This window comes from Pyrgilauda ruficollis, unplaced genomic scaffold (assembly GCF_017590135.1).
Source record: "Pyrgilauda ruficollis isolate IOZ18807 unplaced genomic scaffold, ASM1759013v1 scaffold165, whole genome shotgun sequence".
NCBI lineage: Eukaryota > Metazoa > Chordata > Aves > Passeriformes > Passeridae > Pyrgilauda > Pyrgilauda ruficollis.
Window position 1 is genome coordinate 717119 of NW_024515320.1, and position 26550 is coordinate 743668.

The 26550-nt window shown below is 49.3% G+C and overlaps 2 protein-coding genes across 3 annotated transcripts; both read left to right on the forward strand.

The window, feature by feature from the left end:
• The first annotated feature begins 1190 nt into the window (after positions 1–1190).
• HP1BP3 (heterochromatin protein 1 binding protein 3) lies at positions 1191–19443 on the forward strand. Of its 2 annotated transcripts, XM_041463413.1 has the most exons (13): positions 1221–1514; positions 6252–6449; positions 6862–6964; positions 8206–8356; positions 8699–8858; positions 9876–10019; positions 10825–10905; positions 12625–12779; positions 13505–13595; positions 14273–14432; positions 16417–16528; positions 17461–17598; positions 18309–19443. In XM_041463413.1, exons 2-13 carry the CDS (start codon positions 6354–6356, stop codon positions 18592–18594), a joined length of 1677 nt encoding a protein of 558 aa, XP_041319347.1. In that variant the 5' UTR covers positions 1221–1514; positions 6252–6353; the 3' UTR covers positions 18595–19443. The 2 variants fall into 2 exon arrangements, with proteins under 2 accessions (XP_041319349.1, XP_041319347.1); XM_041463415.1 differs by lacking the exons at positions 16417–16528; positions 17461–17598; positions 18309–19443 and having other exon boundaries at positions 1191–1514; positions 14181–14316.
• Positions 19444–21476: 2033 nt separating this feature from the next.
• Positions 21477–25685, forward strand: SH2D5 (SH2 domain containing 5). The gene is made up of 8 exons (XM_041463390.1): positions 21477–21496; positions 22638–22862; positions 23024–23104; positions 23214–23288; positions 23748–23891; positions 23979–24188; positions 25330–25492; positions 25579–25685. Exons 2-8 carry the CDS (start codon positions 22779–22781, stop codon positions 25683–25685), a joined length of 864 nt encoding a protein of 287 aa, XP_041319324.1. The 5' UTR covers positions 21477–21496; positions 22638–22778.
• The last annotated feature ends 865 nt before the right edge of the window (positions 25686–26550 follow it).

The following is a 26550-nucleotide window of genomic DNA, read 5'->3' on the forward strand; positions in this document are numbered from 1 at the left end:
TGTCACTTCCCCATTCTTAACTAACTGTTGAGTGTTGCACTCTGATTTCCCAGCACGTGACTTTTGTTTGCTTTGACCATAAATAGTATTTTTAGCATCTTCAAGGAAGAGTTGGCCAGCAGTGTTTGGCAGGCAGCTCCCATGAGGCGGGAAAGGTTGGGAAGTGCTTGTGTTTGTAAACAGCGTCCCTTCTCCTCGAGAGCAGTGAGAGGAGAGGGACCTGAGTTCAGGAGGGGAGGTGTTTGATGGACTGGGCAGGAGACCACAGACCTTCTTCAGGTGAGACTTCAAAAAATAGTTGCATAGAGTGGGAGATCCTTGGAAATCAGGAATGAGTAGAGTGAAAAAAAAAAAAAAAACAAAACCCCAAAAAAACCACCACACCGACACATAATTCCTGTTGGGGGAAAGAACCTGGTATAAATACCTTGGAAAAAAAGTGGCTTTTGGAGCTTTCTCTTGTTTACCTGTGTGAGCTTGCTAATTAATGATCTTCTCAATTCATCATGCACATTGGTCAGGCAGAAGCTCCTGAATTGCTTTTTTGTCTTCAGAATGTATTTTCCTGCGGTTTTTTTCCCTTTCAGCAGAAAGTGACATGTAAATCTCTTGGCAGTGTTTTGTTACAAGTGACCTGGGGTCCTCAGAGGATTTAAACTTCTGTGAGAGGGAATAAAAGTGTTCCATTGATGGACTATAATGGGAAGTGTGGGTAGATTTCTTACAGACTGCAATGAAATAAAGGCTTTTATCATGTATAGTTTTGTCTGTAGAATAATAAATGATAGCTGAATAAGTAGTAGTTGGGAGGAGGGTTTGTACTGTTGTTTTAAATTTATCTAGGCAAGGAGGAGATGGCCTATAAAGGGTTCAAGCCCTGGTATGTAACACTTGCAGCCTAAATTTTCATTCAGGTGTCAGCAGTTTGTCAAAATTCATGAAGTTGGATCCTGAATTAAGATATTTTATCCAAGGCTATGAAAACTTTCAGCAGGGGATTTTCATGTTGGAGTTGTTTTAACTTTGTGACCTGAGCTTGTTTTAAACTTAAAGCTGAACCCTGTGCAAGCTAATGGGGGTGATTTCATCCCTCAGTGGCCATGTGGCAAAGACAGAGTGTGGAGAATTTGGATCGAGGGCCATTCGAGCCAAAAACTGTTCAAAACTTGTAACTGTTCCTCAGAGCTTGTCCCATCATGATCCTGAGCATCAGTGTGGAGATAGATTATTTTCAGACACCTGTGCAGGCAGAAATTCTGCTTCATATTAATCCCTTGGCTGAAGTTTGTGTCAGTTCTAGGTATGATGATGCTGTAATTTAAGCTGCTCGCTGACTGTGGCTGTTTGGGGACATGAGGAAAAACCCCTGGGTGCAGGAATGGAAAATAATCCAGGCAACGGAAACAATCTGTTCTTACTGCCTTCTGTGCAGGTCAGAGATTGCTGGAGAGAGGATCAGAAACCTGTAGTGGTTTTCTGTTGAGCTGGTGTTCTTTGTGTGGAGAACAGGGAAGGTGAGCCATGGCTGGTTACTTCTGTTTTAATGAGCAGATGTGGGGATTGAGCTGGCTTGGGGTTGCTGGTGTTGGACCCTAACAGAGACAAGTGCTGAGCTCAGCCCTGGGTGGGAGCATCAGTCTCACTTTAGTAATATACTAATTTTTTTTTTTTTTTGTCTTCACTGAAAGCAGCATCTGTGTGCACAGAAGGGCAGGGTTTAATTTTTGCTGTGCTCTGTAAAAATCAGGACAGGCAAGGTGTAAGTTGGGTTGCATTCATGGCATTCGGAGTCAGAGGCTCAAATTCAACACTGAACAAAAATGTTTTCAAATGGAAATATATCTTTAGGCTTAAAAAACCCTCCTTTGGGTCTGTGAGTGTAGGAATTCCTGTGGTTGGATGCCAGAAGTGTGAAGGATTTTTGCTGTGCTCTCCTGAGCCCTGAAGTACATGGGGTTTGTTGTTCCCCCATTCCCCATGCAGGGAAGGAGGGGTGGACATGGACACTGTAACACAGGCTGAGGAATTGCTGCCTGGCGAGTGGAGAGCTCTGGGCTCTGTGTGCTGGACCCCTGTCCTGGGTCATTGAAACAAGCTGCTCTGGGCAGGGCTCTGCCAGCCTGGAACAGCCCTGGGAGCCTCACTGCAGGAGAGCTGCACATGCAGACCTTGGAACTGAATTGGGGGGAAACTCCAGGAGCTGGGACACCTCCTGGGGAATGGTGGCTCTAAGGACTGGGACAAAACTTGTTGGGTGCAGCAGGAGTGATGGGAATGCCAGCTGTGCTCAGCTCATGTGAGGGAGTTTCCGAGTGGGTTGACAAATAAGGATCAGAAGTTGGAACTAACTTTATATTTTTTATTCAATAACATATTTTATTAATCTGCAGGACTTTAGGCTGGTTTAAATAACTAAGTACTCCTGGGATGACTTAGCCAGGACCACAGGCAGCTCCATGAGCTGGAAAAGCCAAAGGCAGAGTGCTGGAACATCTCAGTTGGCAGGCAGTGGCGGCCCCAGCTGGGAACTCCTGACAGACACATTTGTATCTGAGATGTTGCTGGATGGTGTCCTGTGACCATGTAGATATGAGGGTTTGACAAAGTATCTGCTGCTACCTGGGCTGGGCTTTTAGGGAACAGCTTGGAGGATTTCAGGGGGACGAAGCTTAAAAGAATTGTGCAGCTTGCATTTTAGAAGGTGATGCGTTTTGGCATGTTTGATTTGGATTTGCAGAAGTATTAACATTTCCTGTGTTTTTTTCAGCAATTCCAAGTCATTTAAGTACTCTTGCATATTATAGAGTAGTAAATAACTGTTAGTAATTGATAGCCTGATTTTTAAACCCAGTTTTACTTTGCTTTCTAAGACTTTCTGATAACAAACAGCTGTTCTTGCTTACATTACTTGTCAGGTTGCTGGATTTGTACCCCTTGACGCCCTGCCTTCTAACCTGCAAGTGCATAAAACCTTTTTTTAGCTCTTTTTGACCTCGTTTCCAGGCCGGTGGTGTCGTGTGCTTTGTACCCAGTCGTATCGAAGTACATCAATCACCCGTAGGTGTCGTGTGACAGTAAGGGGACACCCCACTGGCCCAGGATTGGACACACTTCCTTGTTTTTCCATTGCATATTTGTTTTCAGCCTTCTCACCCTACCCTGAGTCCCTGTCAGCTGGAGTTTCTACCAGCCTGACACTTGGATTGCCATATTCAAAACTTAGTTTATCCTAAAGCATTTTCTCTCTAAGGAGATTGAAGGCTGAGATAAGTTGAAAAATCTTAGAGCCAGCAGAAATTCAAGAACTCAGACAATTTTTTTAATTTTTTTTTTTTTTTTTAATTCTTGTGTCTCTTACATTAGTGGAGGGACTCCATGCTTTGGAAATATTATCAAATATGTGTCTCACCTGAAGCCTCCCTTTATTTATTCCTAATGGTGTGGTAGTTCAAGAGGAAATTGCTATAGGTGGTTCAGAGTAGTTCCTGAAAAACTCTCTCTGCCTTTGGATTTTCCATTAGCAGCTACTCCCTGAGCTGTGAGAGTGGACACATTCCTGCTCATCTAGAAATCCAGGAGTTTGGGGGGGCTTGTTGCTTGTTAGCTCCTTGCTGGATTACCTGCTTTGGAATAACCAGTTCATGATAGTCTAGGAGCCTGTGAACCTGCAGTTTTCCTGTAGAAAAAGAAGTGTAACTCTGTGAGGAGTGACTTTCTGTACTTTGGTGAAGGTTAGTATCCTGGTGGTGTTTTCACTGCTGATGTGATTATAATTTTCTGACAGTTGATCATATTTAAATGTTCATTAAAATCACCCAACAATCACTTTGCAAACTGCATCCTCAGCTGGTGACCTCTACTCCCTTTCAAGGCACAATGTTTGTTTGGTGTTTGTGTAAATGCAAAACACACTTGTTACTTTCATTTTTTTTATTGAGTGATGGTTGTGATTGTAGCTGTGATTCTTGTTTAAAGTTGTCTTTTGAAATAGTGTGTCCAGGTAACAGTTGATTTGGGTGACTCGATTTCCCCTTTACGCACATCTGGTTTATTTGGAGAGGGAAATGAGGTTTTCTGCATTGTCGTTGCAAAACTTTCTCTTTTTCTGCTTTATCTTTTTGATGAACTGAATTCAGGCCTGTTTGTGGTTGACACTTCACACTCAATGCAGAAAACCACTTTTGATGCCCCTGTGGAAAGAAATGGGCTGAGCAGGCACAGTCCCTGTGAGGATGCTCTCACGAGGTGCAGCTTCTGACCTTGCCCCTGGAGATCAGTGCCTTGCAGTCGGGAGGGCATTGTCCTCCTGCCCCTTTGATTCCCTGGGAGATGACCCATGCCTGGCAATGCTGAGGGAATCAACAAGCCTGGATTTCTGCTGGATCCTGGCTTGTTTGCATGTACTGTAGGCACAGAAGTGAGGAATTGTGCTAAGTTGTACTCTTGAGAGCAAAAAGTCTCCAGTGCTTTATACACTCATCTAAACAAAAGGGTTTTCAGAACTTGAGGAATTTTAGCTCAGAGTTGGGAGTACTGTTTTCGTGCATGTGTCATGCAGGTCAAACAGCTTAAAAATAATTAAACCCCAGGACCATGTAAGCCACAGTGTGGCTTGTGTGTGTTTTTTGATCCCAGGGAATGAGTCTTTTGTAGCCCCCAACTGATTTTCCTGAGAGGGAATCTGTAGTTGGTTATTTTAGGACTCACTTCAAATTTGTGGCATTTCCTTAAAGGGCTTTAGACTCTGCTTGCTAGAAGAAACACTGAATATTGAGCTGAAGCCTGGTGAAAATTTTAATTTCTTTTTCCTTTCACTTTCCACACTTGAGGAAGAAAGGTTCCTCAAAACAGGCCAAGTTTTTTTTTTTAAGTGCTGTGCTAAATTCTGTATATTCTAGCTGGCAATTAGTATATTTTCACATCCTGACATTTCACAAGAAAGCTTCATGCATCTCATTTTTTTGTGTTGTTGGCATGTGCTGTGTTTTGATCTTTCTGCTTTGCCTTAGAAGAAAACATCCAGTGCCGTTGGGCTTTGCTTTCCTTGGTGCTGAGGCAGGACCAGTTCCCCGTGGGTTTTCAGAGTGGCTGTTCAGTTCCTGTCAGAATGCCTCTGACTGATTAGGAATCCCCACTGCTGAGTAATGACAGGACTGTGGTTTTGGGCAAGAAGTGGTGTTGGTGTGGTACAGAGCTGTGCAGTGGGGAGAGCAGTGCTGAAACTGTGCTGAAAGTCAGCTTGAAAGCAGGGCTGGGGCTGATGCTGGGTCTGTTCAAGAGGAAAACACCAGGCTGGAGAAATACCTATTGAAAGAGAAAGTTTATGGTAAGTGCCTGCCTTCTGAGCAAAAGGAGACACCCAGAGGAGGAGAAAACAGGGCATTTGGCTGTCTCTCTGTCAGGAGGGGAGCAGGGCAGGCTGAGCTTGATCTTTGGATGGAACTGGGACAGGTCCAGCTGTGGTTTGCTGGAGGTGAGGCTTTGCCTCTGAGGTTTTTAAAGGGGATTCTGAGAGGAAGTGAATGAGCCAATGAATCCCAGTTTTGTGATGGAATTAGTGGAGCCCCTCTCCTTAGGAGAGGCCAGTGCAGGCAGATGGGCAGCAGGTAAGAAAGGCTGTAAAAGCGTAATAGTAGTAGGGGATGAGACTTGAGGGTTATACTAAGCTTAACCCATTTGTTATCCACGACAGTGCATGTGTTTGGAGCAGAGCTTTGGCAAGCTTATGTTTTCTGGTTGAAGGCATGGAGGCTGTTCTTCTGATTGTCATTGTTTTTGTCAAAAGATTCCTTCATTTCTTTAAATTGCATGGGGTTTAGTGTGAGGGGCATGGCTTGGGTTCCCAATGCTGGTATCTTCTGCCTGACAGATGTAATGGTGTCATGCCTTAGCTCCAAGTGCCAGCTCCTGCTTTTACCCAAAGTCACTGAGTGACCAGTTCCCTCACTCACAGTGCAATGGCTGCATCTCATCAGTGCTTGCCCTTGACTTAAAGAGCCTTTTTGTCTTTCAGCCATCTTCTGATGGAGCAGGTCTGGCTTGCACCTTTCCCATTTCTGCTCCACCCATAGCTCACCAGTTTGCATACATGTTTTAGCACCTTTGTTGAATGCAAGTGTTGCTTGTCAGTTGTTTTGGTCATGAGCTGTAAGTCATTTATCCTTTTCTTTTTAATCTTTAATTTGATAGATATGTGGACGTAGATGTTTTTGTTTTGTTAATTTTCACACCACATCTTTTCTGTACTTTAGGTTGACTCCTCACTGCACTGTGAAAACCATTAGGAAAAAGTCCTTGGGGTTAAAACCTGGGGCTCCACAGTTACCTGCACTTGGGTCTAGAAATTAATTTAAATGTCGACTGATCTGTCTGAAGCTGAACCCGTGCATCATAAGGCGCTTCCACTCTTAACGGGAGCTCAGCTGATCCACACGGACAAGTTAAGTGAGGTAGGGGCTGGCCCTTTCTCCAAGCTTGCCCTTGGATCAGTCCTTGACTTCCAGTCCTGCTCAAGGTTACTCAGTACTCTTTCTGCCCTGCTTCTAGGAAACTCAACTGGGAGTCTAACAAACTCTGCTTCCCCTTCCCTGCTTTCCCTGAGATGATGTGTCTGTCAAAATCCTCAAATGCTCATCTCATTTAATTTGGGATTGAAATTATTTCTTTTATAACCGTAAAATGTGGAACTATCCTCTCCTAGTATGCTTTGAAGAAGCTGGTTTGAGGGCTACTGTCATTTAACATCCTAAAAAATCCAAACCAGAATATTTCAGCCTATGCTGCTTTGATTTGCTTTAATCCCATTTCAAAACTTTTCAATTCTTTCCAGCATCTGTGCTGATTTTCACGTGCTTTTTGTAGAAAGTGGAAGACGACACGATGCCAATCCGCCGCTCGGTGAACGCTTCTTCCCGAGAAACTCCTCCCAAAAGCAAACCTGCCGAAGGGGAAGAGGTCAAAGCAGGTACAGTCACGGTTCTGGAGGGGGTTCACGTATATCCAAACACAGGCTGGCTCTCAAACTCCTGGAAAACCCTACAGCCAGGATGCAAATATTATTAATGTTTGGCTCCCTGTCACAGGCTTTTCCAGGATTTGTGTTTTGCAGACACTGTTTGCAGTCTGAACCCACTTGTTTTGTCTTTTATACCCTGTGTCACTCCAGACATGAAAATATGGCTAAATATCGTCCCTTTTTAAGTTTGCACATCCTTTAGGGTAAAGAAATTATGAAATTTCAGTAGCATCAGAAAGATAGTTTGAGATCAAAAGGAGCAGTTAATGAATGGAAAAACAGAGTATTCCATTTTTTTTTCTCAATTTTTCTGAGCAAAAATGTTTTACCACAACAAGTCATGCAATCTAGTCTGATATTAACATGCCTGCTCTTAGCAGCTTGGCCTCAGTGTCCCAGAATGTGTCATTCCACTACTACAGTCAGTTGGTTTCACTGACTTTGTCCTCTTCGGTGTCACAAGTAAAAAAACTACGTACAAAACTGACTCTTAATTCACTGTGTATTTTAAAGGCCTCCATGGGAAAACTGCACAGGAATATATCAAAAATACTTAAGCTGCACAGAGCAGTGTTGATGGACAGTTATTTATCCAGAGTGTGGAGTTTCAGTTTATATGCATTTTATCTAGTAGGCAGCCCAGGCTCTAAGGCCTGTTCTCAGCTAAATGTACTTCTATGGATTTTTTATTTCCTTGGTAAGTTGATTTCTGACTGGATTTGATCCTTCTGATATACAAGTGCTCCTGCCAATGCATGTGCCACCTAAAGCTTTGCCAAGTCTGGGGAAATGTGATGGAATTGTAATTATCCTTTAGGTGCTTTTGTGTTTGAAAATAACTGGGTCATAAGCAAAGCTACTTCTTAGAATCCCAGGTCTGTCTGCAACAGCAACTTGTGGAGTTAAGAGGAGAACACTGTGGGAACTGGTTAATTGTGAAAATGTTGCATGATGCTGTTTGCAGTTATTCTGGCATTTGAGGGCTGATTGCACCTTTATTGATGCTCTTTTCAGTACTTTTCTTCACTTTTTAAATTGCTTTTAAATAACACCTTTAAGTTAGTGAAAATAAATTGGTTGGAAATAATTAGTGGGGTGTGTTCTTAAGTTTGGCTTTTGTTCCCTCTACCTTCCTGAAGAATGAAAGCTGGTTTTGGACAGCAGCTTGATGCTTTTTCACATTTTTCTAGATGCAGAAGTCACCTCTGAGGAATCTGCCTCTGTTGGAGAGGAGCAAGAGACTGAAACCGTGCCTGCTGCATCCAGTGAAGCAGAACAGCCAAAGGAACCTGAGAATGAAGGGAAGGAGGAAACAAAGTCCTCAGAAGAAACCAAAAAGGAGTAAGGCTTACTTGGCGCTGAATTCAGGGATTTGGGTGGGATTCTGAAGGAAGTCAGGCTCTACAGAGAGAAAAGGAAAATGAGTGCCTTAAGGTGCCTCTCCTTAAGATGCTTCTAAGGAAGAAGCTCCTGATCACATGGAACTGCTGTTCTCAAACATGTGAAGCTGAATACCAATACAAGGTCTCTCTTTTACTAATAGAAATATCAAAATAGTCCTTAAGTTACATTAAACAACATCAGATGTTCTGGGCTTTTTTTTGTTGTTGTTGTTGTTCCTGTCCTACTTGTTGGCTTGTTTTAGTGCTTTTTTTCTTACTATTGCTCTGCATTTTCCCTAAGAGAGAAGGACCAGACTAAGGAGAAGGAGAAGAAGGTGAAGAAGACCATCCCTGCGTGGGCCACGCTCTCTGCCAGCCAGCTGGCTCGGGCACAGAAGCAGACTCAGATGGCAGCCACCTCCCGGCCCAAAATGGACGCGATTTTAACCGAGGCCATCAAGGTGGGCAGGACACAAATGGGGTTTTTATTCAATTTGTGTCCTAAAACACGCAATTTCAGCTTGCTGAGGTGCAGGTGACAGTGCTCTGTGTTAGCAGGAAGCTGGGTGTGTTAGATGGGTGTGCTTGTGCCTGGAAGCCCATGGAGCTGGCATGTGAGTCCATGAGGATGATGAGGGGCCCTGTAGCTGATTTCTTTGTTTAGAATTTGTTTCCCTCCCTAATTACATTATGAGGAACAGCTAGGATGGCATAACCTGGTTGATTGCTGTCATAATTTTGTTTGCTGTGCCTTCTAGGCACATTTAACTTCATTTACCTGGATTCATCCATCTATTTGATCCATGTGCTTTCTTTTAGCATTAACTTACTCTAACTCAGTACAGATGGAGATACTGTAAACCTGTATTCCAAAGTCTTGGTTTACTTGGTCTTGGTTTACTCAGTCCCTCCTGACTGTAAGAGATCTCTGCTGTTGTAGCTGTGCTGCTGCTCTCCCCTCAAGGCTTGGTCACTCCCTTCAGAGGAGGCCTGGACTCCACCAGCCTTAATTACAAGATGGCCTTTCCATCTAGCTTCAAAATATGAACTTCACCTTAAGTTTTGCCAGTTTACTGATGTCAATCCTCCATCTTCTTAAAAAAAATAATTGGCAGGTTGTTCCGACTTAATCATTACTCAGTCTGGCATTAATAAAGTGTTAGTAAATCAGTTGTGCAGCATTGCCAAAAGGTGACTACTTTGTATTTTAAGCCATTCTGTGTGAGGGCTTCAGAGCAGGGGAGTAGTAGATATGTGCTTGCTGTGCTGCTTTTGTGTTGTTTGTGTTGCTCTTCAGCTACTCAGAAGAGGAAAGTTAAGTATTTTGTTAGTCATGTTTTATACTTGATTCACAGTGGGAAAAAGGCCAGCCCTGGCATCCTGTGGTGGCCTGTGTGCATCAGTCCAATCTCTGTTCTTCCACCCCACTCAGGATAATTCCAGTGTGGGTGGTTTCTGATGTTTTGTGTCTGTTTCAGGCCTGCTTTCAGAAGAGCGGTGCCTCGGTGGTTGCAATACGGAAATACATCATCCACAAATACCCTTCCCTGGAGCTGGAGAGGAGGGGATACCTCCTGAAGCAAGCACTCAAAAGGGAGCTGGAGAGGGGAATCATTAGGCAGGTAAGAGCTGCTTTGTGGAGCAGCACTGGAGATGGCATTGCTGAAGAGGGACTATTTACTAGGGCCTGGAGTGCCAGAACAAGGGGGAATGGCTTCAAAGTGCCAGGGAACAGAGTTAGATGAGGTATTGGAAAATGATCCTTCCCTGGGAGGGTGAGAAGGCCCTGGCACAGGCTGCCCAGAGAAGCTGTGGCTGCCCCATCCCTGGCAGTGTTCAAGGCCAGGCTTGGAGCACCCTGGGATAGTGGAAGGTGTCCCTGCCCATGGCAGGGGTAGAACTGGGTGATCTTTAAGATCCCCTTCAGCCAAAACCATTCCATGATTCTGGAAACTGCATAGGAATTCCTTAACTGTGAAATGAGCATGTTCTCCCTTGTGGAGGTTCCTCAACCTGTGTCACTGCTTTGTTGGACACTGGCAGGATTTCAGCACTGTTGTGTCAGTCGCATGCTTGGCACCGTTGGTTTTTGTGCAATTCCTGCCATTTCTGGGTGTTGTGTCACACAGCATTGCAGCAGCACGTGAGTCCAGTGGTGTCACTTCTGCAGCAGTGTGGGTTTTAACTGTAATTTATACTTGTGTTATCTGTCAGGATCTACTGGTCAGCACAGCAGAGTATGTCCCAATGTCTGGCTGCAGTTTCTGATCTTACAGAAGTTTCAGTGGGTTCAAGTCAGGCCTCTGCCATAAAAACCCACTGCAGGGTGACAGTGCATTCAGAATCTGCATCATGATGAATTCCTCTCAGGTTGTTAGTATTCTGAGTTACTCTGCTAAGGACTGAAATTACTTTCTCTTGAACCAGGTGAAAGGAAAGGGAGCTTCTGGGAGCTTTGTGGTGGTGTCTAATGCAGGAAAAACTGTTCCAAAAGCCAGAGACAGAAAGGTAAGATGGATTTTAAACAACACTCTGAAATGTGCTGCACTGAAACACGTGGACCTTACCCAACGTTCTCAACCCAGTGTTCTCCTCCTTCCTGAGCTTTTTCTCCACAAGTACAGCAATTAAAACGCCCATCCCACAGGTATTAGAAAGCTACTGTGAGGAATTAAACCCAAGTCAAATGATCAGAATCTTTTTTAAATGTTTACATTAACCCCCTAGGCTTTGGTTCAGAGACACAAAACTGAATAACCATGAAACTCTTCTTCTGTCTTTACTGGGCAGAGAGAAGTGTCTCTCAGGTAGTGGAAAAGAGTTTTGTGCTACTGCTGTGTGTGTTTTATCTGTTGTGTGGATAAAGGGAAGACTCCGGTCTGTAGGACTGAGGGGAATGTTTTCAGCTGTGAGGACAGAGGAAGGAAAAAGAAAATGTCCTAAGGCTTCTGGAAGAAAGTTGCTGGTGCTCAGTGTTGTTGGGGAAGGAGATGGTTTATTGAGCTTCACAGTTAGTTGTGGTTCCAGCACTTCTGATCTCCACTCCATGCTGTGTTGAGTGTGTGAAACACATTCCTAACGCTGCAGTCACAAAATGCTTAGCTGGAATTGCCAATCCCTTGGGATTAGAAAGGTGATGTTAGAACACCTTGGTGGTCATCTCCTGCCTCCTGGGGAGACCAAAAGCCCTAAAACTGAACTTTGTGTAGGGCCCTGGAGGAGACTAATTGTAGTGGAACTTTTTAAACAGAGCTCACTGGCTCCACAAGAAGTGTGAGCAAGACAACTGATACCTGCTGACACATCACCTCTCTCTGCAGCATATGGGTGTCTTTGTTCCCAGTTACTTTCTCTGTGTTGCAGCAAAACAAATGTTTTGGATGAATTTGGCTGGCAGGGGAGCAGCTCCCTCACCCACTGTGCTGTTTGCAGAGCTGCTGTTGAGCATCAAAGCACTGAACTTCAGCACATTTTCTGTATAAAGAACAGACCATTTTTCCCTGATCGTCCTCTCTCATAGTAACAAAAGAGGTGGAGGAAAACTCAGAATGGAGCATTGGCTTCAATCAAGATTTTATTGTGTTATTTCAAAAAAAAAAAAAGACTCCTGTTTAGCTGTTCATTTTGGGGATGGGGAAGACTTGATTTGTGTAAACAGGTTCTGTCTTTGATGAGTTTTAAGTTTCGTGTCAGCATGTATCATTATCTTCACAGAAAGGGCTGTAAAACATTGGCACAGGGGATCCAGGGAGTCACCATCCCTGGAAGTCTTCAAAAAACCTGCAGATATGGCACTTGGGGACATGGTCTGGTGGTGAATATGTCAGTGCTGGGTTAGTGTTGGGACTTGATGATCTTGGAAGGCTTTCCCAGACTGAATAATTCTGTGATTCTATGATTTTTCTTCTGTCTCACTGAAGTGTGACAGAGGAAGACGTCTATAGCAAGAGAAAGGAAGTAATTAAAAATACAGATGTTAGGTACTCAGCAATTTTTATTTTATTTAGAACGGTAAAGCCGTTCTAAAACTCCTATGAAAATTCAGCCAGATTTTCTGTATATCTCTTAAGCTGCAAACTGTTTTAAGTTGTTAAAGAGCTGCCTTACAGCTCCTGAATTTCCAGCTCAGCAGCCAGTGTCAGGAGCACTTATCCCCACATGTGCATTGCTGGCTCAGAAAGCCAGAGTTTTAGGCCCTGCTGATGCATGCAAGTCTGTGTATTCCAGAAAAACACTTCAGCCCCGAGCGCAGAGCAGCAGGTGAAGCTGGAGGATGTCCTGCCACTGGCCTTCACCCGCCTGTGTGAGCCCAAGGAAGCTTCTTACAGCCTGATCAAGAAATATGTGTCTCAGTACTACCCCAAACTCAAAGTAGATATAAGGTAAGTGCTGGAGTTGCTTTAGCAAGCAGAGGACTGGGGAAACTGGGCCTTCCTCTGGTTCTATCTCGCTTCACAATGATTCAAGCTGGTATTTAAACCAGCTGCTGCTCTGAGTTGCAGGGCCTGTGGGAAAACTTGAGGAAAAGCTGTGCCTTTTCTTGTGTCCCTCCACATCCCATCTTTGTTCCTGACACCACCAGCAGTGCTGCTCTGCACACCTTAACCATACCCACATCCCTTTACTGCCTGGATGTGAAGGGCTCTCCTCGGGGTCTCATGCCCCTTGGATCTGGATGCTTTAGCCAGCACACACATACAGCAATCTTTAAGCTGACCTGTACGGAGCAAGCTGAGACTTGGGAAGCAAAACTAGGAAAACCCTGCATGTCACCTCTAACAGGGCTTCGTCAGCCCTTGTTTGCCTGTGAGCTGAGTGCCCACCACGTCCAAATGTGCTGCTCGAGGTGAGTGGGTCCTTGCCAGGCCGTGTGCCCGGAGTTGCCAGCGGTGCCGTGACACCGAGCCTGTGCCGCCGCTCAGCTCCCAGCGTGGTGCTGCCTTCTGCCCGGGCAACGAGCCTCGCTGACAGGTCTCCATTTAAAGTGTCTGCATGTAGGCAGACACTCTAAGTGCTGCTCTGCTCACATGCTGCAAAGCGCTGTTTCTCTGTTTGTTTTTGGAGCTGTCAGTGTGTGTCAGTAAAGCTTTCTCCTCCTGTGTTTCAGACCCCAGCTGCTGAAGAACGCCCTGCAGAGAGCTGTAGAGAAGGGCCAGTTAGAGCAGATCACAGGGAAAGGAGCATCTGGGACATTCCAGGTCAGAGACTGGGTTCATCCTTGTTGACCACAAGCCTCGGTTGTCAGTTACTGCGCCCTGTCCCCTGGTTTCCCTGGGCAGCCCTTTCTTCAGCAGTCTGGCATGCTCAGCACTTGTCCTACTGCTACTTGAAGCAGTAGGACTCTTGTTCTCCTCTCGGTCTCCGTTTCAGGAGCAGACCCCAGTTCCCTTGCTGAGTGTGCTGCATGCACTGCTCAGCGCTGACTCACCAGCACAGTTGGGAGCTGGTGGGGTAAGCTTTCCTTTCCATCCCTCACTGGAAGTGCAGCAGGTACCCCAGATGCCTGCAACATCTTTTACTCATGTGTGTGCCACGGAAGGCTCTTGGGTACATTTGGTCTGTGGGATGGAGGAAGATGTGATGTATTTTGCTTTCTTTCCTCCCTTGAGCAATAGGCCCTTAGACTGCCACATCCTTGCAGTGTATTTGGGGGCTGGGGTGAGGTGTTGCTGATAAAGCCCCCCAGGCCAGGTGACTGACTAGGCCTGTCCTCCCACCTACAGCTGGGAGAGCAGCGTTCCCTGTGCAGTGTTTTAATATTAAACGTATCTGTGCTAATGCAGGAGCGCCGACCCACCTGGTGCAGAGGAGCTTGTCCTGACCTGGTTTGGGAGAATTTTGTCTTGATGCTTTTCTCTTCCTCCTTGGAAAATAGCTGAAGAAATCAGGGGAGAAGCCCCTGCTGGGTGGGACTCTGATGGAAGATGCCATCCTGTCTGCTATTGCGGCCATGAATGAACCGAAGACCTGCTCTACCACAGCGCTGAAGAAGTATATCCTGGAAAATTACCCAGGGACCAACTCCAACTTGCAGGGTAAAGTACTGATCCCTGTACTGCTTCTATTCTGTATGCTGAGAGAGTCCTGCAGCTGCAGATGTGCCTGTGCAGCACCTTTAAACTGCTCTGTTGAGCTTGCAGGGAGCTGCAGCTGCTCAGCCCTTTGTGCTGCAGAGATGCTCTGGGATTTTAGTTCCCATCAGTCGCTTTCAAGCCAGTTCCTGAGACAGAATGCATGATTCTCTTGTCTATAGCCAGGAAGGGGGAATAGTATTTAAGTACTTTATTGTTCTTAAATCACCAAGTTGATTTCATATCTCTCTGCTTTGAAAGGGACAGCAGCTTGCATCAATGCAGTTCCTAATTGCTTTTTATTGAGAGAACTTGTGTAGTTTAACTTTTTAAAAAAATTCACAAGCACCCCTCTTACTGATTTGTTTGAGGCCCTACTTTGCATCTGATTTTTTAAAGGTCAAGCAAATAAGGAGAAAAGCCAATTGTATTTTATTTGGAAGGGAGATTGGCATGTCTTTGTTCCCAGGAGTGACACTAATGTCTGGTTTGACTTTTGCCTGAGCAGAGGCTTTCAAGCAGATGTTCTGGTGGCTTATTTGGGTTATTTGGGATGAGCCCCCATGCAGTTGATTAGTGCTGGAGGTCCATAGATACAGGCTGAGGTCACAGTGGTCTCTGTTCAAACCTGAACATAGATCAGTTTGTTCCTGTGGTGTTTGTTCACCGAGCTGGTGCCATTCCTCAGGAGCAGCGAGGAGATTTCTGATCCCACAGTCTTTACCCAGAGCTGGAGCACAGCATCAGCACAGCTGTTTGGTGCAGGGTTACTGACACACAGCACAGGTTCCAGGACTGAAGAAGCTGCCCTGAGGCCTTCTGCCAATTAGAAATTGATGCTGAGTGTGACTTCTTAATCTCGGGGCAGGGAAAAGAGGCTCCAGGCTTCCTAAGCCCTCACATGGTTTATTTTCAGGACCATTGGAAATGTCCCTGGTCCTTAGGGCCTGTGTTGAGCCAGCCTCCAGTGCTTGTCACTCCTGCAAGGCCGATAAGGAAACCTCAGCTCGCAATCTGTTGTTTTCTTTCTCCTTCCGTTACATAAAAGGAATTTTGATGATCTCTGCTTTGTTCTGAGAGAACCGGAGGAAGATCTGGTGAGATGTGAAAAGCAGGCGGGTACACACTGCAGAGCAGAGCTCTGCTCTCCTCCCCAGTTTATGGCTCATTGCAGAACTGGACTTGATTGGAGTCAAATCCCTTATGTGCTGTTATTGACCTTTGACACCCAGAGTGAAACCAGCCTGGTGGTTATAAAAACTTTGGAACGTGCTAGAGAATGAACTTTGTTTTTTCCTGGGAGCTCAATATGTAAATGGCCCCTCTAATTCAAGCTGAAAATTCAAGTTCTGAACTGACTAAACAACCCAAGCCCTTTGCCAGAGACAAAGATCCCCTGTACTTGCACAGTTTGAGTTTCAGTTCTTACACAGTACACAATGGAATGGCTGGAATAAAAGTCTGGAATAAAAGTCTGGAATAAGAAGTTCATTTGTTGTATTTCTAGACCAAATATTTTACCCTTTAAAAAGCAAAACAAAAAGCAAGCCACAGCATGGGGAAAGATGCAGCACATACAACATTTAGAACATGAGGAAATCAAAACCAGGGTAAAAGGCTTATTTTAAAACACACTTAAGAGGACAGTCTGAGACCTGGGTTAAATTTGGACAGAGGTAGTTACATGGTGCTCTTGAATGACTTACGAAGGAGCATCCCATGATGATAACATCAGAAACATGCACTGTTCTCAACTCCTTCCTTTGGAGACTTTAAAGCCACTCTTGCCAGGTGCTCAGGAACAATATCTTGTATCTTGCTCAAACTGACTGAGAGGATTTCCCATCCTGACTCCAGCTCTGATTTCAGAGGGCACACTAGAGAGCAATAAGATCAGACAAGAGGATAAAGATAGTAACACAACCTTTCTCCGATTTCTTTTTCACAGTGCATCTACTGAAGAGAACCCTGCAGAAATGTGAGAAGAATGGCTGGATGGAGCAAATTTCTGGGAAGGGCTTCAGTGGAACCTTTCAACTTTGCTTCCCTTATTATCCCAGGTAAAGAGCTTGTCTGTAAGATGATGTTCAGGAGTTTTGCACAGCTCGGGTATCAGAGTTGGAGTTCATGAGCCAACCTCCTATTTACAGGGAGGTTGTGGAGGGTTTAATCACTAGTGAACTGCCACATTGTCACCCATGTTCTGGATAATGGCATTACTTGGGTAATGGCATTACTTGGGTAAAGAAAGCTGACTTCATTAGCAAGGAAAGCTTTTAATGGCAGTAGAATACTGGGCTCAGTGTCCTCAGGTAGTCTGTTGTGCTGCTTTTGTTGCAGGCTGGGCTATTTAAGTGTTCTGGGCTACAACCAATTCACCTGAGCAGGGAGTGGGGTGGGTTCTCCATGCCAGGATGCTCCCAAGGAGCAGGACCCAGCTGTTCTTTCCTTAAGGGAGGAGAGGTGGGAGGAGGGAGGATGACCTAGATTAGCTACTCTGAGTCTAAACCAGCCTTTCTTCTCCAGCTGTGAGCTGAGACTGTGCTGGGCCATGTGGAGCCCTGGGATGAGGCCTTGGTGTCCCAGGAAGAGCCAAATGACAGCACAGACATTGAAGTGCCTGCTCCCCAGCTCCCTTTATTGCACATGTGGGCCCCCACAGCTTCAGCCATGCTTAGCTCTGGAGTCTGATCCTGCCCCTTTGCTGTTCCTCTCCCAGGGTTTGCAGGGAAGGAGCAATGAAGGATAGGAAAAATGGGGAAATGGAGAAGGGACAGCTTAGGGCTGGTACATTCCCAGGCTGTCATGTTTCTGCCATTGCAGAGACTAAATAACCTTGGTTTGGGACAGCAGCAATCACATAATTCCTGGGGGTGATTCTGGATTGGGCTAAAGCTGCAGTGCCAGAGGAGAGCCAGGGTCACCCAGGGCTTGCCTACCCTGGGGCTGTACCTTAAAAGCAAATCACGCTCTGACCAGACCCCTCTTGTAGCCCAGATGTGCTCTATCCAGAGAAGCAGCAGGATGAGGATTCTGAGGAATCTGATGAGGAAGAAGAGGAGGAATCTGAGGAGGAAGAAGAATCTGAAGAGGAAGAGTCTGAGGAGGAAGAGCCACCACCAAAGAAGAGGTATGGCAGCATGAGAGATGAGTGGGCTCCTTTTGGATGAAATAAGCTGTAGAGTGCTCAGGTGTGTCTCTTGCTGTGGGCACATATCCACAGGGCTGTTGCTCACAGGTGTTGGCAGAAGTTTCTAGTTATTCCTTATTCCAGAGATACTGACCTCCCCCATTCCATAATTTGAAGCCTTCCTCTTTTCTCCTCCAGATAGAGAGAGCCTGTGTTTATTCTTTACATTGCTTTTAGTTTCCTGCTTTAGAAACTGTGAAGTTTCACATGGAACTTTTTGTATTTATTGTTTTCTTTAAAAAATTCTTCCCTACAGTAATTATTTTCAGCTCTGCAGCCAGATATGAGACCTACCTCACTCAGAATTTGGACTTAATATGAGTGTTTGTTAAGTAATAAAATCCCATTTAGAGAGGAGAGATAGTGCTTAGGGCTCTTAATTGTTCTGACAGCTGACTGATTCACTGTCATTATTTATATGTTTATTTGCCTAACAAAGGGGTTGGGAGCTGGCAGCTCTGTGGGGTTGGGAAGTGCTCAGTGTAGAGCTACCAGAGGAGCTCTTGCTCTTTGGGATTTAGCTCATGGAATGTGCTGGCAAAGGACAGGGATGCCAAGATGTGCTTCATTTATGCAAATTGCTGACAGCAGCTCTGCTCTGGGTACCGTTTGTGCCTCCACTGAGCTCCTGTGCTGTCTCTTCCTGGCAGGATGCAGAAGAGACCACCCCCCAAATCCCGGAGCAGGGCCCCTCCGATGAAGCGAAGAGAGTCCAAACCCAAGCCAAGGAAAACCCCCACCGCCCGCCGGGGCAAAGCAAAGCCCCCTCCCAAGGTTAAAACCCCTGCTAAGAAAGCCAAACCAGCAGCCCCAGCCATCAAGAAAGCCTCCAGTGGCAGCTCTTCCAAGAAACCAGCAGCCAGTGGGAGGAAGGAAGTGAAACCCTCTGCCAAGGGCAAATCCACCATGAGGAAATCTCTCCGGGCAAAAAAGTAAAATGTTTCCAATGTCAGGGAATCCCATGGTCAAATCCACAATCTTGTTTTATAAGTCAACGTGCATTTGTATTTTAGTTCTGATGCTTAAACACTTCTTTAATTTTTTTTAATTTTTTTTCTTGAATGATGGGGAAAAGCTGAAAACTAAATCAAACCAACCCGAGCATTCGTTAGATCTCGATGCTGTGCCTCGTGCCTGCCCCTCCCCTGGAACGAGTCATCTTTACTTTCTGCAATAATTTTAGGACTTTTCTAGGACGTCTCTAATCTGTACATTTATGGTATTCCACGTGGGTTTCGGGGGGGAAGGGTTGGCTTTTAAAACAATTCTTCAGAGAAGATCTTTATACCTTTAGACAGCAGGAACAGGATGATCAGGGGAATGTGATTCTTTACTGAGAAGGCGCCGTGGCAGAGGAGTCTTCCCTAGATCCCTGCATGCCGAGGTCCTTGGCGCTCCCGTGAGGGAGCTGTGTACAGACAGCACTTGCACTGAGCCCCGAGGTGCTGCTCTCCTCAGCCACAGGCCCAGGGCTGGCTGCTGAGTCGGATCCTTGGTGTCTCCTGAGGGTCTGGTGCCAGAGGGGCTCCAAAAGGGGCAGCTCTCGGTTAGGCGGGTGATTTGAATTAGTGTTTCCACACCACATCTGTTACCTTAAAACCAAAATATATCAAAGTCTTCTTGAATCCAACTTTCAAATGTTTTTAAGAGATGAAAAGCCTGAGTTTGTCACCTCTTGTTTACCCTTTTTTAAAGAGAAGTTGGAGAGCTATACAATTGCTAATGTAGAGATGTTGATACGTGAAGAACATGCGGTTTGCTAAAATAAAATGAAACTAGATTCCAGGCCTGCCTTGTGTCCATTCTCTCCTCATCCCAGCTTCTCGTCCTGGAAAGGTAGAGAAGAGGGAATACAGTCACCACAGATTGCTGCAGAGGCAGATCTTTGTTCAAAGCCAGCATGATTTAGCCTGAGCCACTGCCAAGCTCTGTAGTTGGACCAATTCCTGACCTTTTTCTTCCCTGATTTCTCTGGAGACAAAGGTGAGTGAGGAAAAAAGCTCTGTTGAAATCTCTTGCTGGTCCTCTTCTCCCCTTGTCAGTGATCAGTGAGGACAAAAGTCCCAGCTGAAACCTCCTCCCCTGGCCCTGCTCCACAGAGCAGCACCTGCATTCAGAGCTCACCACCTCCCTGCTCTGCCGTGCCCAGGGCAGCGATGCCAAGGGGACCTGACAGTCTCCAACGTGCTGCTGCGAAGAGCTGTGAGGAGGGGAGTGACACAGAAAGGGAGGAAACAGCTTCATTGAATTTCTTCTTTTCAGCTGCTGTCTCAGTGTGCTACCTCTGACTGGGAGTTTAAAAATTCCTATAGAAATGGCCTAAATTGTTCCCAACCCTGTAAGAAGGGTACAAACAGCAGGTTAGAAATCACAGCTGAGGGGAAACAAAGTGAAAGCTCTGGTCAAAGAATGATCCACAGCGATGTAAAGCAATTAGAAACATTAGTTAATGGCTTGTTCCTGGGGCTGCTTGTACCGAAGCTGTGGGGTTTGTTGGCATTGTGGTGAGATGAATTGGAGAAACTTCTCAGTGCTGGCATATTTATGGGGACAAGGAGTCTTCACCCAGGTGCTGGGCATTTTCCAACCTCCCTCCTCCCAATGGCATCCCCACACCAACAATCCCATGAGTATTTGTTAAAACACTGCTCTGGATGACACGGATTTCTCACATCCAAGCTGGAGCACCTTGAATTAAGAGTTGTGCCAAAACCTTGGTCATTGCCAGACTCTGGCTGTGGTTTGACTTAAGTGATTTCTGCACACCAAACAAAAAAAAAGTCTCAGGGTTGGTTGTATTTAATCCAAAGGAGTGGTCCAGGAGCAGTGGCTGGGATTGAATGGGAAAGTCTTCACTGCCAGCAGAGCAAACGCCTTCTGGGGGGATTGTGCCGGCTCTGCCCCTCACTCTTCCTCAGTCTCCGCTTCCTGTCCAGTCTGGGCTCTGTTATGTTGTTTCTTCAGCCCCATCTGTCCCTTTTTTTTCCTTTTTTTCCATGGTTTCTCCACTATCGATGATGGGGTGGCTCTGCCTTGAAGCAGCTGGTGCTGGCAGTGACCCAAGGGTTGAATGGTGCCAGTCAGACCCTTTCCCTCACACCCTCAGGATTGCTGGGGCATGAGGGATTTTGGATGCAGCACCGAGGGTCAGACCCCTCCCCAAACTGCTGCCTTCCCATTCCAGGAACCAACTGGTTCCTGGGACTGGGGTCAGCTTCCTTTGGCTGGCACAGAGGGTGTCTGGGGGCTCTGGGTTACGTGGTTGTTCTGCAGTGAGGCCAGAGCCACCCTCTTCATTTTTATTCCAGCAAAAGCAGGCAGCAGTGGGCAAAACTCCACAGGGAATGTAGAAATTGGGGTGAAAAGGGTCTGAGCATCAGGGCAGGGGGTGGCGGGCGAGCAACCACGTGTGTACGTGTCAGGGTTAGAAATCGCTGCTCCGCTGGGCACGCCGGAGGAGACGGCAAAAGACGCAGAGAAAATCAGTTGCCGCCGCGTTTTCCAAAATCCCGAGCGAGCGTTCCTGCTCGCCGTCGCTTCCAAGAAACGGAGAGAACCGAGGAGGAAAATTGCGGTGATTCATCGCGGGCAGATCGGAGGCAGGAAATGAGAGTTTGCTGCCTGCCCCGTGCCCGGCGTGGGCTCCGTGGGCTCGGGCTCGCCGGGGCCTGGCTGGCGGCGAGGGCCTGACACCCACGGGTCGAGCATCGCTGCGCCGCGGCCGGAGCTGCCGGAGGAGCCACCGGCGAGGGGAAAAACAACCGGCGGAGGCCGAGAGCCGGAGCAGCGGGAATTTTTCACCTGCGTTTCTCCGGAGCCATCCAAGCGAGAGCTGCCCGTGAGCCGGGGGGGTCCAGCGGGATGGGGCTCCCAGGAGATGCTCGGTGCCTGGTGTCACACATCACCTAAATTTGGGGGGGGGTCAGCATCCCTCCTTGGGGACCCCGGGGTGGTCGGTGGGCTGGGGGCTCCATTGAGAAATGAAGCGTGGGAAAAGGGGGGCGGGGCTTGGGGGCCGCCTGTCCGCGGATTGGCTGGGGGAGGGGGGAGACCCCCAAATTGTGCCGGGAAGGAGAGGGGCCAAGCTGCGCTTGTGACGGGGAGACGGCACCGCGGGGACCCCCCCCACGGCCAGGATGCGCCCGGGGCAGCCGGACCCCCTCCCCCCTCTCGCGTTTGCGGCAGGCGGCTGCGGCGGGGCCTCGGTGACACGAGCGGCGCCGGTCCCAGCCCGGCCGGGGGCTGCGCAGCACGAACCCCCTTTGGGTGGCCGAAGGGTCCGGCGCACTACTCCGTGGCTGCTCTGGACCGAAAAGCACCCCCAAGTCTGCTGCCCTCATCTCTGTATTTGGGGATCGCCCCGGGAGAGCCCCGGGGGTCTCGGTGCTGCTGCGTGGCCGGCGGGAAGTGGGATGGAGGATGGGAGGGGGAGGATGTGGGGGGACCCCAAAACCTTGCTGGAGTTCGGGATGCGAGACTGCATGCACCTCACTTGGGGTCCAGAGTGTATGTTGGGCATGCGGGGACTGCTTGGGTTTCTTTGGGGATGGAATGTGGGCACTGCATCCACCAGCAGGGACTGCTTGGGTTTCTTTGGGGATGGAATGTGGGCACTGCATCCATCACCTTTGGGGTGGAGATCTGGGGAACCTCACATCTCCCTCGGGATCAGGACATGGGGGACTGCCTGCATGCTGCTTGGAGTGGGGACATGGGAGCCTGGACTGGACCTTAGGATCAGAAGATGGGGACCCTCACATCACCCGTGCAGTCAGGGGGCTGGAACCCTTGTGTTGGGGTTGGGACCATTTTACTGGGGCCAGGACCTGGGGACAACTGCACTGGGACTTGGGGACATCTGCATTGGCGTCAGGACTTGGGGAGCTCCACACGGGGACCGCAGCACCTCCCCAGGGCTCAGCGGGCTGGAAACAGGGGACAGTGGGGGCAGGTTGTGTCTGTCCCCTCCTTCCTCGCAGGAACAGTGACCAGGAGTCGGACCCAGGCTCCCCGTGCTTGCTCCAGCCCCATCACCCTGGAGGAGTCTGGATAACTCAGATGTGGCACCAGAGCTGCTTGACCCCATCCTGATCCGGCCTTCACCCTGAATCCCCACTGCCATGAAGAGGAAGCCGGGGAATGGGCGGGGGCCGGACCCTGCGGCCCCCCAGCAGCGAGCCCGCTCTGTCACCAAGCCAGCGGAGGTGACTTACCCATGGGGGAGTGGGGGGCGACACCCCAAGATGAGATTTGGGTGCTGTTGCACCCTCATGACTCCCCAAACCAGCATCTCAGCGGGGGTCAGTTGCCCAGGGGGTGCATCGTGGGGGCTGGAGCTGACCCGGTGGGGTTTTTGTCCCCCCAGTACGTGGGATCCTTCATGGTGGAGGAGCTGGACCTGCAGCAGCGAGCAGGGCAGGTGGAGGAGCAGCTGCGGGCACTGAAGGTCGGGATCGACCACTGCTCCCTGCCCTGGGAAACACAGGAGACCCCAAATAATCGGGGCACCCCCAGGGGCACAGCCCAGCCCCCTGTGCCACATATCTCCCGGACAGGACTGTCCCCGGAGGAGGTCGGTGGTGCTGAGGTTCAGCTTGCAGGGCCTGAAGGTCTACGGTGCTGATGGGGAGGTAGGGGGCTGTGGGGTCAATGGGGGTGGGCAAAGGGTGCTGGGGCTCAGAGGGGCTGAGTAGGGGTGTCAGGGGTGTCAGGGGGTGTTGGGAGGGTCAGGGGTGCTGGGGAGGGGAGTCAGGGATGCTGGGAGGGGTCAGGGGTGTTGGGGGGGCTGGTGAGGGGGCCAGGGGTGCTGGGGAGGTGGGTTGGGGTCTGAGGAGTCAGAGTTGGTGGGGTTGGAAGGTCACGGGTGCTGGGGACGGGGGTCAGGAATGTGGGGAGGAGGGGTCAGAGGTGCTGAGGGGGTCAGGGATGCTGGGGAGGTCTCAGTGTTCTGCTGGAAAGGTGCTGGGAGGGGCTGTACCTCTCTGAGCGCTGCTTTCCTCTCGAGAAGCTGTTTTGTGTGTGCAAGCAGGGGTGCCCCTGGGGCGGGCCCGGGGGTGCTGGGTGCCCCTGACCCCCGCCCCGTCCCGCAGACGCTGCTGATGGCACACGCGCTGCGCCGCATCCTGTACAGCACCTGGAGGCTCCCCGACCGCCAGTTCGCCTTCGTGGCCCGCAACCCCCACAGCCCCCCCAGCAGCCTCTTCTGCCACCTCTTCGTGGGGCTCCCGGGAGAGGTGGTGGCCCAACCCCGCCCCGTCCCCAAAACACCTTCGTTCTTATTATTTTTAATATTTGCACTGAGCGTCTTTCACCTCCCCCAGGTCCAGACCCTGCACCTCCTGCTCTGCCGCTCCTTCCAGCTCTGCTACCTCCTGGCACACCCCGAGGAGCAGGCGGGCGAGGGGGAGCTCCCGGGGCCGGGGGTGCTGCGGGAGCCCCTCAACCCCGAGGAGGTGTCACGAAATGTCAACGCCCTCGTGTCCTTCCGGCGCCTGCCCGCGCCCGGCGGCCTCGGCCCGCTGGGCACCGGGGTAGGTGCCCCTGCCCTGCCCTGCCCTGCCCTGCCCAGCTGCTGCTCACACCTGGGGCTGTCACACCTGGGATTCTCACACCCAGGGCTGTCACACCTGGGATTCTCACACCTGGGGCTCTCACACCTGGGGCTCTCTCACGGTGTTTCCTGGCTCGGCACTCTGCTCGAGTGCTTTGGCACAGCCTGTTTGTGCACGGGGTCTCGCAGGGCTTTTCCCTCATATGGCATTTCCAGAACATTCTGGGCTGTAAAGGACCCACAGGGATGATCAGGTCCAGCTCCTGGCACAGGACAGCCCATTTCTCTCACAGCAGTCTGTATACGGTGCTTTAGCGCAGGGGTTTTGCACAGCGTGTCCCCAGGCAGCCCTTGTGCCGCCTTTTCTCACATTTTGAGCAGCACGCTGTCACTGCACACATCATTACCTGGTGTCTTGCACGGTTTCCTTGCATTTCCTCTTTGTGCAGCCTTTCCTTGCACAGCGGTGCATGTGCAGTGTTCTGCACAACCTTTCCTTGCGAGGGTCGCGGTTCACAGGGCCCATCCTGCACGGCCCCGCTGCTCTGCTCAGCCTGCTTGAAACAGCCTTTCCCTGAGGGCCCTTCCTGCCACCGGCCACTTTGCACAGCTCTTTTGCAGAAGGTTTTACAGCGCATTTTTTCCTTGGCATTTTTGCACAGCACTTTCTCTCCATGATACGTGTTTGTAGAACTTTTTTTACACAGCATTATTTCTCATAACTTTTTTACATGGCACTTTTTTCACGGTGGTTTGCATGGCTGTTTTGGCATGGCATTTCTTGCAGAAATGTCTACACAGTAAAAATGCTCTTCACAGCTCTTTTGGCACTGTGGTTTTGCACAGCATGGTGATTTTTTGCATGGCATTGTTCCACAGTGTTCTGCATGGCATTTCTTCTGCACATCATGTTTTGCACTGCATTTTTTGCACTGCATTTTCCCCACGGTGTTTTGCATGACTTTTTTTTTTTTTTTTTTTTTTTTTTTTTTTTTTGGTGGTGTTTTGCACAACTTTTCTGGTGTTGCATCCTTTGGGCAGCATTTTCCCGTGTGGTGTTTCGCCTGACTTTCCCCACGGCCAGAGCCCCCGGGCCACTCTCACAGCCTGTCCATCCCCAGGACCGGCGGCCGGAGGCGGAGGGCAGAGCCTGGCGCCCGGGGAACCCCTACTGCTCGCCGGTGCTGGTGCGCAAGAAAGCCATCCGGAGCAAAGTGCTGCGCTCGGGAGCCTACCGGGACTGCGGGGGCGAGGGACAGCTCCACCAGCAGCCCCGCGACGCCGGTGAGTGCCGGGGGGAAACTGAGGCACGGGGACACACGGTGCCACGAGTGTTTGGGGGCGAAGAGGGAATTAACGGGCTCCCGCAGCGGCGGCGGGAGGCGAAAGCAAAGGGGCGAGGAGCTTGGCCTTCCTGCCCGAGAACGAGAGCGTCCTCGCCGAGAGCGTGTGGGCCTTCGCCGGCATCGCCAGGTGAGCGCCTGTGTGCGAGCACCTGATCCTCGGCACGCACAGCCCGGCCCAGCCCCGGGCTCTGCCCATCCCCGGCCCTGCCCAGCCCCGCACCCTAACACATCCCCAGCCCTGCCCCAGCCCGGTCCCTGCCCCATCCCCGGCCCTGATCCATCCCCAGCCCTGCCCCACCCCGGTCCCTGCCCCAGGCCGGTGCCTGGTGCGGAACCCCGCGGAGCCCCCCCGGCAGTTCTCCTTCGACGGGGCGTTCGGCGGGCAGCACAGCACCGAGAACATCTACAACGAGACCGCCCGCCCGCTGGTGGAGGTCAGTGGGCACCCGGGGCAGCGGCAGTTTTGGGCACCACAATGAAAGGAGCTCCAGGAACGTTCGGACAATGCTCTCAGGCACTGGGTGGGATTGTTGGGGTGTCCGTGCAGGGCCAGGAGTTGGACTCTGATCCTTGTGGGTCCCTTGCAGCTGAGAATATTCTGTGAATACATGGCTTGGGACAGGGGCTGGAGGGTTTTACAGGTGATCCCTAAGTGAAGCAGGATGCACTTGACCTTCCCCATGCTGCAAGATGTCCCTGCCCATGGAAGAGTGGTGGAACAAGATGAACTTTAAGGTCCCTCCCAACCCAAACCATTTGGGATTCTCTGATTTGTGGGCAGAAAGCCCTGTCCACTGCTTCAAGAGGTTTAGCTACAAGGCAGAGGAGGGCAGACAGTGTCCCAGCAACAGCCTGGGAAGTTGGGAAGAAACAAAACTTTGTTAGCAGCCAGCAGGGCACCAAGGAGAGAGTTACACTGAATTGTTTTAGGTGGGTGTTTATATCATAGAATCCCAGACAGCTCTGGGTGGAAAGGGACCCTAAGACTCGCCCATC